Raw genomic sequence first — 9,996 nt, 5'->3', positions numbered from 1 at the left:
CAAATGAGAAAATCAAGTGAGCCCGGAGCGCTTTTTGTTCTCTCGAGATGGTCTCGGCTCGGTTCGCTTTAAAGGGGTCTGAGATAGTTTGGTGTGTTCACATTTGGGCCAAAAATCCAGCTAACCGCGCTCAGACCTCTGAAATGAACCAAGTGTGAAAAGACCCAGAAGACCGAAGTGTGAAATCACCCTTAAATGGTGAGAGCAGCTGAGACATCACAGAGCATGATGGGTAACAGCTGTGGCGTAACTACAGGGAGGGCAGGGTGGACAGCTGCCCTAGGGCCCCTCTCACTCTGGGCCCTAGGGCAGCTGTCCACCCTGTCCTCCCTGTAGTTACGTCACTGCTGCTACCCACTGGCCAAATTCATCTGTCAATAACTATTGTCTTATGAAAAAAGTAAAAATGCAAAAACCAAGCAGGTGGACTAACAAATTAAACAGATTTGTGCCTTCACTTGTTAAAATCTTTAATGCTTGTCTGAACATGTAAACTCACAAAAGAATTATACATAAAGTCTTGTTGTTAATATCTTAACAATAATATACTTACAGCTAGAATAGTCATTCATGCATCAAAACACTTTCATCAAATGATTTCTGATTATTTTTACATCACACACAGATTTTTTTGTTTAAATTAACAACAAAAAACTCATGAAAACTGATTCACCCTGATAACTGTGGTAAACAATTAAAAATTGAAATAAAAGAAATAAAATAAGACACCAAAAATGCAAACTTGGTTCCCCTTTTGTGACACAAAAATGACCCAAAAATTCTAAAGATTTCTGTCACATTAAAAAGCCTTTACTTTCCAAGTACGTCTGGCACATGTCGGTGCACATGTGATTGGTATGAGGATTGAACCTGGTTTATTGTTAGACATGGTATGATTGTGCAATCACTTACCTGAAAATATTAACATTGTTATCCAGATGATCCATGACTGATTACAGTACAAATTAAGCTTGAAAAAAAGAAAAAAAAAACTCAACATATTTTTAGTTCATCGAGAGTTCACATAAGTCCTGAAGTGGAACAGGGATGAAGGCTTACAGATCCTGTACATCCATTCCTGTTATGATGGCATTGGATCTGGGATTTTGCTGTAGTGCAGCCACTGAACAGAGACGACATGAATAATGACAGAGCTAAGCAAGAATTTATAGGACAAAACATCAAATATAGTCAAACAAAAAATGAAAAGAACGGCCATTTCAATGAAGTGATACTGTAGCACTTAACATGGTTATTGCTTATACTTTATACTCCCTTCGACACATATGCAATTAAATGGTTTGTTCAGTCCCTTATCCTATATAAATAATACAATATTATTCTATAGTTCACGGTTGCTACTGTACAAAGCCACTGTGTGTCGTCCAGGGTGGAAATCTGATAGTGATGACATCAGGACCAGGCTTCATATTAGTCTACACTTTTGCAGTAAGGCAAAACAAGTGTTTACTGCTGCAAGCTGGTTATCTGTGTATGAAAACAGAATGCATAACTAATTGCATTGATGCCTCTCAGCTTTCCTCTATGCCCAAAGTCTCACATTACCATCAGTAGTGCTAATCAACAAGTCAGGGTACTGCACAAAACACACATGTAGTTCACAGTGTTCCCTTGTTAGTGTTCATGTGGGAAAAACATTTTTTTTTTTTTTTTTTTTTAGTTCAAAGAGGGGTTTTAAAAGGGGTGAATTCACCTGCTGATAAAGGTCAGATGTGGAAACTATCTGTATGTAAAGACTTTTAACGCGGTGTCCGGCAGAAAGTCTGTTTGTCTCCCTTTTCACATAAACTTCATAACAAAAACATGTCAGAAAGGTTCAAAAAGGCACAATTACTTCAAAAAGTTTTTAATTTATATCCAATAGCTAGAGGGTGCCACTGAGAAGAGGAGTGAACCAAACGTGCAGGCGGCTGTGTAAACTGTCATTTATGCCGCTGAGTTGCTTTACCGAAAGCCCCGGCCGTATCGGAGGGTTATGATCGGCGAATGCTTCTAATGTGTGTTCACTGGCACGAAATGGTGTACGAAGTCCCCTTTGGTGCATGTTTTGAGAATGAGCGATCACAGCTTCTCTCCATCCAATAACTCCTGCAATTCTTGCTGGATGTCCTCAGGAAGCTCCAGGCCTGGAAGGTCCTCCAGAGGGATCTCCTGAGTGGGCATCTCCAGCGGGGGTAGCTGGGGGATGGGAATGTCCTTGGCCTTGCGTTCCTCACCCGGCTGCGGAAGCACCCACAGCTCTGACCTGTCCACGAAGTCTGCATCGACGTAGGGCTCTTTCTTCAGCCGCGAGTTCTCCGCTCGCAAATTCTCATTCTCCTGTTTCAGACGCTCGTTCTCGGACACCAGACGGTCCACCAGTTTGCGCAGGTCCTTGATGGTGGTCTGCTGCTCTTCCAAACGAGTTTTGTCATCTTTCTGTGCTTTACTGCCTGAGCAGGGCTCTGGGGTGGTGCTTTTGTTCTTCAGGAGGTACAGCCAGGTGTCGGACTCGCGATCAGATGCTTGGGAGATGTCTAGAGCAGGTGTGCCCGGCTGGACGTGGCGGCGAGGGGTCTGGTCTGAGGAGGGGACATGCAGGAGGGTCTTGGGCTTGTCCTCTCGTCTTGCTCGCTTCCATCGCTCTTCAATCAGCCTCTGCTGCTTCACGTGACTCTCCCTCTGGAGCTCCAGAGACAAGCGAGCCTTTGCAATAAACAAGCATTCAAATATCTCAGGAACTAATAATCAGGCTGAAGACATTTTCATACATCAACATCAACCAGCTGCACTAGTGCACCTAGTGAACACACTAGGTGCACTGAGTACTGTTTTGTTAATATATTCAGCTGGCCGATTTGGTCGTCTTGGACTTATACTGGCACCTAGCAGCGTAGATGCAGCTTCACACAAAAGTAAAAGATTTTTTTAGGTTTACGTGCACTTAAGAAAATGGCTTACTCCGGGGTTTTGCAAAAAGCGGTGTTCTGTAAAAAGTCATGTAAACGCGAATGCCGTTTTCCTTACACTTTTTAAGGGATTAAGAGAAAACAGTTTAACAAATCTATGTTTCTGCTGGATAACGTGGCTTATGTGGCCATGTAAACATATAAGCTGTGTTCTTACAAGTTTTTGAAGAGTGCGCATGTACGTACATTATGCACTCAAGTGCGCCTGGGGAATCCCGGAGTATGACATAAGAGGGAAATCCCACTATAGCAGTGCAATACCACGCATGTTGCATTGGAATGTTAAGGAAACAAACACAGCAGCAACTGTGGGACATCTGTAAATAAAGCAAAGGATAACAAAAAATGCCGAAGACGTTCTCAGACGCCATGTTCGTTATTTACACCAGCTTCACAGTGAAATTACGTTGCTGTGGAGAAAGCTGATTTTCTGACTGAGCTGCATGAATAAGAGAATACAGAGAAAGCAGTGAACACGGTGCATGTAAATGCAAACACCACTTTCGTGTCTTAAGCAGCTTTCTTGCAATAAATGGCTTTCTGGTGTCCATGTAAACGAGCTCATTCTAGGAATGCAGTATTTGTAGTCTTAATATTGAGTCTGTCAAGTGTGTACATTATTTTAAACATATTTTTCAAAAGTACTATTCATTCCTTTGTGTGTAAAACTTTCTTAATGAGAAAAGATTATTGGGTGCACCTTAAAGTTATATTGCAGAATATAATCAGAAATAATTATATTGCAATAAAAATGTCAGTAAATTGTAAAAGAGCACCTTTTGCATTGATTTACAAGATACATAAGAATTTGATGAGGAAATACTGCAGCTTTAAGGTTTGATATGTTAATCTTCCATTTCTGTATGTATTTTATCAAAACAGAAAAGCCAACATTGAGTATCTTTAAAGTAGTGATGTCAAAAGTACCGGTCCTTAGATACCAAGTTGATACTAAAATTAAAAAGATGTTACAATACCAGTGTTTCTGCAGTACTGGTAGTACCGAGCACAGAGTAAATTCGATACCAGCATGCTGTCTGACAGACACACAAATTTTTTCAAATGCTCACACACTTATTTGAGCATGTGCTCTGTTGCTCCTTTTACACTGAAATGGAAAATTAATCAAATTTAAATATTGATATGTCCTAGTGTTATTGCAAAAGGCTGCAATCTTAGTCTGCATGAGCTGCATGCTTTAAATGAATATATAAATCCAACCGCTTATATACTGGAAAATCCACAAACATTGAGAATCACTCATGTTGTATAAGATGACAAAGCAGAGCACTAATCCACTGTGAAGCGCATATTACATGCAGACTATATACAGCTGAAGTCAGAAGTTTACATACACTTGTTGAAGTCATTAAAATTCATTTTTTAACTACACCACAGATTTAATATTAGCAAACTATAGTTTTGGCAAGTCGTTTAGGACACCTACTTTGTGCATGACAAGTAATTTTTCCAACAAATGTTTACAGACAGATTGTTTCACTTTTAATTGACTATATCAAAATTCAGTTGGTCAGAATTTTACATACACTAAGTTACCTGTGCCTTTAAGTAGCTTGGAAAATTCCAGAAAATGATGTCTTTAGGCAAATAGCCAAAATCAAAAGAAATCAGCCAAGATTTCTGAAAAAAAAACTGTGGACCTCCACAAGTCTGGTTCAACCTTGGGAGTAATTTTCAAATGCCTGAAGGTACCACATTCATCTGTACAAACAATAGTACGCAAGTACTAACACCATGGGACCATACAGCCATCATACCGCTCAGGAAGGAGATGCATTCTGTCTCCTAGAGATTAACGAAGTTTGGTGCAAAAAGTGCAAATCAATCCCAGAACAACAGCAAAGGAACTTGTGAAGATGCTGGAGGAAACGGGTAGACAAGTATCTATATCCACAGTAAAAACGAGTCCCATATCGACATAACCTGAAAGAATGCTCAGCAAGGAAGAAGCCACTGCTCTAAAACCGCCATAAAAAAGCCAGACAACAGTTTGCAAGTGCACATGGGGACAAAGATCTTACTTTTTGGAGAAAAGTCCTCTGGTCTAATGAAACAAAAATGTAACTGTTTGGCCATAATGACCATCGTTATGTTTAGAGGAAAAAGGGTGAGGCTTGCAAGCCGAAGAACACCAACCCAACCGTGAAGCATGGGGGTGGCAGCATCATGTTGTAGGGGTGCTTTGCTGCAGGAGGGACTGGTGCACTTCACAAAATATGGGTCTTCCAAATGGACAATGACCCCAAGCATACCTCCAAAGTTATGACAAAATGGCTTAAGGACAACCAAGTCAAGGTATTGGAGTGGCCATCACAAAGCCCTGACCACAATCCGATAAAAAATGTGTGGGCAGAACTGAAAAAGTGTGTGCAAGCAAGGAGGCCTACAAACCTGACTCAGTTACACCAGTTCTGTCTGAAGGAATGGGCCAAAATTCCAGCAACTTATTGTGAGAAGCTAGTGGAAGGCTACCCAAAACGTTTGACCCAAGTTAAACAATTTAAAGGCAATGATACCAAATACTAACAAAGTGTGTGTAAACTTCTGACCCACTGGGAATGTGAAGAAAGAAATAAAAGCTGAAATAAATAATTCTCTCTCTACTATTATTCTGACATTTCACATTCTTAAAATAAAGCAGTGATCCTAACTGACCTAAGACAGGGAATGTTTTCCATGATTAAATCAGAAATTGTGAAAAACTGAGTTTAAATGTATTTGGCTAAGGTGTATGTAAACTGATATATTTATATAATTAAATCACAGCCTTTGCGCTTTAACGATCATAAGCGAAGCTTTCGTCAAAAAGAAACGTCAAAATAGAAGCTCACGTCAAAATAAAAGTACGATTCAAAATTGATTTTTGCTATGTATCGAAATTGTTATTGAGAACCTTGAAATTTCACTGGTATCAGTAACAATTACAGAATTGTTGGTATTGTGACAGCACTAGTTTAAAGTAAACAAAATTTCAAAGGAAAAAAAAAAAACCATACAGCCTAATAAGAGGGAACATCTGAGCATACCTGTTCACACTCTGTCAGCTTCATGGCCTCCTTGAGAAGTTCTGTGACATGGAGAAAGCACAGGTTGTTAAGGCATAATCTTCTGCCGCCAGATTCCCAAACACAGGTTGACATTAGCCTTGAACTAAACCAGGTTTAATTAAAAAACACCATTAAAGGAATAGTTCACCCAAAAGTGAAAATCCTGTCATAATTTATTCAATCTCACATTGTTCTAAACCCATATTACTTTTTTTCCTTCCTTAGAACACAGGTTATTTAGCAGCATGTCCTGGCTGCTGCTTTCCATAGAATGCACGTGAATTGGGATGGATACAGTAGAGCTCCAAAAAAAAAAAAAAAAAAAAAAAGAAAGAAAAGAAAAATACGATTTGTTCGCTGTATTACAATAAAATATAGAAATTTTATTAATTATTCACTGATGATTTTCACCTCCACTGCAGCTAGACAGCATCCATCACCATCCACTTTTACTGTATGGAAAAGAGCAGTGTGAACATTCAGCTAAACATCTTCTTTTGTGTTACATGGGGTGGGGGAGATATATTTAGGCGAACTATTCTTTAAATTATGGAGTTCAGTCATAAATTTAACTTAACCTGTGTCTGGTGAACTACTGTGTTAACTATTGTGGGCAACTTTACAAAACAGTCCACAACAGTTCACAGGAAAGATGAGATTACAAAATAGAAAAAGTGGCTGCAAGACCAACTCAAGGGAACTATAACATGGACAAACCTGCAGCTTTTCTGTGGCAGGAGATGGCGTCTTCAAATTTCCCTACGGCCAGCAAGCGGTCCGCTTTCCGACACTGTTGATGGGCCTTAGAGAGAGAGGGGGGATATAACCAACTATATTACCCCATCATCCCCTTTTAGACATGTGTAAATTCAAACTTATGACACAACATGAGTACAGGTAATCAATTACCTTCTTCCTGAATGTGCAACTGTGATTGCAACTCTACAACTAAACCTAATTTAATGTAACCGAAGTGCACTTTTATAGAGCGCAACAGTAGGGTTCCTGAAGTAAACATCCCATTCATTTTTTCCATAGGTGAATACGTTTTTACTATTAACGATAATAAAACCTTAAAGGGATTGTTCACCCAAAAATGAAAATTATCTCATCAATTACTTATCCTCATACCATCCCAGATGTGTAAGACTTTCTTTCTTCTGCAGAACACAAGTTAAGATTTTAGAAGAATATTTCAGCTCTGTAGGTCCATATAATACAAGTGAATGGGTGCCAAAATTTTGACACTCCAAAAATCACAAAGGCAGCATAAAAGTAATCAATATGACTCCAGTGTTTTAAATGATACCTTCTGAAGTGATATTATAGGTGTGGGTGAGAAATAGATTAATATATTAGCCATTATTGCTTGAAATTCTTTTCCCTGCCCAGTAGGGGCGGTATGCATGAAGAATGTGAATTGTGAGTCTTGTAAGACATGTGACATGTTAAATGTTAAGCACTGTGGTCTCAGGAGACACTTTGTTTTGTTTCTTCCCCTGTACGCAGGAGGGTAATGACCATAAAAAACACCTGACTTGACCAAAAACACAAGAAGAATGTGAAAGTTAAAGTTAAAGTGCAGCTTGACTGAGCAGAGAGGAGAATTTATAGTAAAAATGGACTTAAATATTGAACTGTTTCTCACCCACACCTATCAAATCACTTCTGGAGACATGGATTTAACCACTGTCTTATGGATTACTTTAAGCTGACTTATGTGATTTCTGGAGCTTCAAAATTTTGGCACCCATTCACTTACATTGTATGGAACAAAGAGCTGAAAAATTATTCTACGAATCTTCATTTGTGTTCAGCAAAAGAAAAGTCACACACAACTGAGATGGCATAAGGGTGAGTAAACGATGAGAGAATTTTCATTTTTGGGTGATTTATTCTTTAAAGACAGACACACCATGAGCTCAGAGCTTCTTAATCGATTGTATATGCTTCTGCTGAACCCATCAGTCTGTGTTAACTTTTTCTTATTTAAAAAAAATTATTATAATAATAAATAAATCACGCTTAATAGCGGTATGCCTGATGAAAAACTACAATACCCAAGATCCTGAAGAGAAACACTCCACCAATCAGAGAATCGTGGCCAACAAAGCCCTGCAGACAGTGACTTTTTTTTTTTTTTTTGGTGAAATATGAAGAAATGTGAAGCTTATAATTTTATAAAAGCACTTAACTTGTGCTGAACCCTGAATAACTCTTTAAGGTTCTGCACTATTTTTAGGTCACTTTTAAAATGAACAAATTGGTGAGATTGACCACATTGTCTCACTTTATTACCCTTACTCATATCTCACACCGGACTGTCATAAATTATATTATTATTATTATATTATGTTCTCTCTTAACGACTGACTATCAACCGACAGCCTGAATGTCAATACAGTACAATACTGTACATTCTCTATTTATATATATATATATATATATATATACTATATATATATATATATTTTTATATTTTTATTTTTATTTTTATTGAATAATGTGTATCTATATAGTGCGTATTGTATACTGTACAGTGTATGTTATTATTTGTATGTTGTGTTGTGTGTAATTATGTGTATATCAGATGTTTAAATTGTGTTGTGTTAATCCGATGTTATTGTAAATTGGTATATGTCTCATCACTGTCACGACTGCTATGTTGATCGGAACTGCACCCAAGAATTTCACACACCATTGCACTTGTGTATATGGCTGTGTGACAATAAAGTGATTTGATTTGATTTTTTGATTTGATCTGCCTCCATTGAGATGGAAATCATATCCTGCTGGGATAACATGAATCATCATCAGGTTTAGCACAAACACGTGGAGTTCGTGCCAGCTCAAGTGCATGCTGTCATTAGCAAAAGAGGGACATACTACATTAACAACTCTGAGATTCATATTAATTTTAGCTATTGTTAACTTTTAATTAGTAATGTTAATTTTCAAGTTGATATGATTTCTAATGAAAATTTCTGTATTTAAAAACACTAAAATAGAAGCGTTTTCAATAGGCAGATGGTCGCAGACCACCACTGTGTGTCATTCAAATGTATCTATAAAGATGCTGCACTACTCTAGTCCGTTATTTATTGTCATCATATGTTCACAAGAGATTAAAATAAATAGATCCTCCTTCAGGATTATCTTCTAAACAGTTTACAGTAGCATATTATCACTGAACTGAAAATTTCATAAAGATTCAACGTCCTCCGCATTGCTAGATAATTAATTACAAATTCAGAGTCAAATGTAGGTGAATCCACTTAGTGTGTATGCATGTGTTTTAAATGTGATCATCTGGCAACAGTAAACAAACACTCATACTCATACTACCTAAAAAATCTAAAGAAAGCACAGCCAGCATGAAGCATTCACGGCACGATTAAATTCCAAGACCATCAGTAAATGGCTGGACGTGTTTCTAGACAGGTGGATGCCATCACATGTTTATTTTTATTCTGATAAGAGCTGAGACGCGGCTAAGCTAACAGCAGCTAGCATGCTAATGTGGCTTGTAAACAAACACTTACGAGGTTGAGAGGACTGTCCACCACCTCCATTCCTTCATCAACAGCCTCAACTACATGAGAGATCCGTACACGATCATTGGCAGAATATGTGATTTATTCCGGGACCAGAGACTCTGGTATCACCGGACATCGATCCACAGCTACAATTTACAAGCACAAGCAACAACTTCCACCTCCGTGACGTCAACGCCTCGTCACAGCAACGTGCGTGACGTGAGAATGTTGTTTCTTTTCGTCATTTCTTCAACACAAATTACAAGAAATCAAAGCACATTGCTAAATTACATATTTTTTATTTTCAAATGTATCTCACTACGTGAAAGCGTATAAAGACGCACGAAGATTCCTCTGTTATGGAGTGTCGTTATTTTCTTACCACTAGAGGGAGCGTTTGTCCAAGTAATTGATACTAACAAA

General features: G+C 38.3%; 1 protein-coding gene across 2 annotated transcripts; it reads right to left on the bottom strand.

The window, feature by feature from the left end:
• Positions 1-344: 344 nt before the first annotated feature.
• LOC127426758 (nuclear receptor-binding factor 2-like) lies at positions 345-9,765 on the bottom strand. Of its 2 annotated transcripts, XR_007894852.1 has the most exons (5): positions 9,580-9,765; positions 6,755-6,839; positions 6,017-6,057; positions 1,715-2,706; positions 345-1,123 (listed from the first exon to the last, which is right to left on the bottom strand). XR_007894852.1 is itself a non-coding variant. In XM_051673774.1 (4 exons), exons 1-4 carry the CDS (start codon positions 9,607-9,609, stop codon positions 2,083-2,085), a joined length of 780 nt encoding a protein of 259 aa, XP_051529734.1. In that variant the 5' UTR covers positions 9,610-9,765; the 3' UTR covers positions 345-2,082. The 2 variants fall into 2 exon arrangements, 1 of the variants encoding a protein (XP_051529734.1); XM_051673774.1 differs by having other exon boundaries at positions 345-2,706.
• Positions 9,766-9,996: the final 231 nt, after the last annotated feature.

Source organism: Myxocyprinus asiaticus, chromosome 36, assembly GCF_019703515.2.
Source record: "Myxocyprinus asiaticus isolate MX2 ecotype Aquarium Trade chromosome 36, UBuf_Myxa_2, whole genome shotgun sequence".
In the NCBI taxonomy this organism is placed as follows: domain Eukaryota; kingdom Metazoa; phylum Chordata; class Actinopteri; order Cypriniformes; family Catostomidae; genus Myxocyprinus; species Myxocyprinus asiaticus.
Note: the sequence above shows the minus strand (reverse complement) of the source record. Positions and strands in the feature narration are given on the sequence as shown.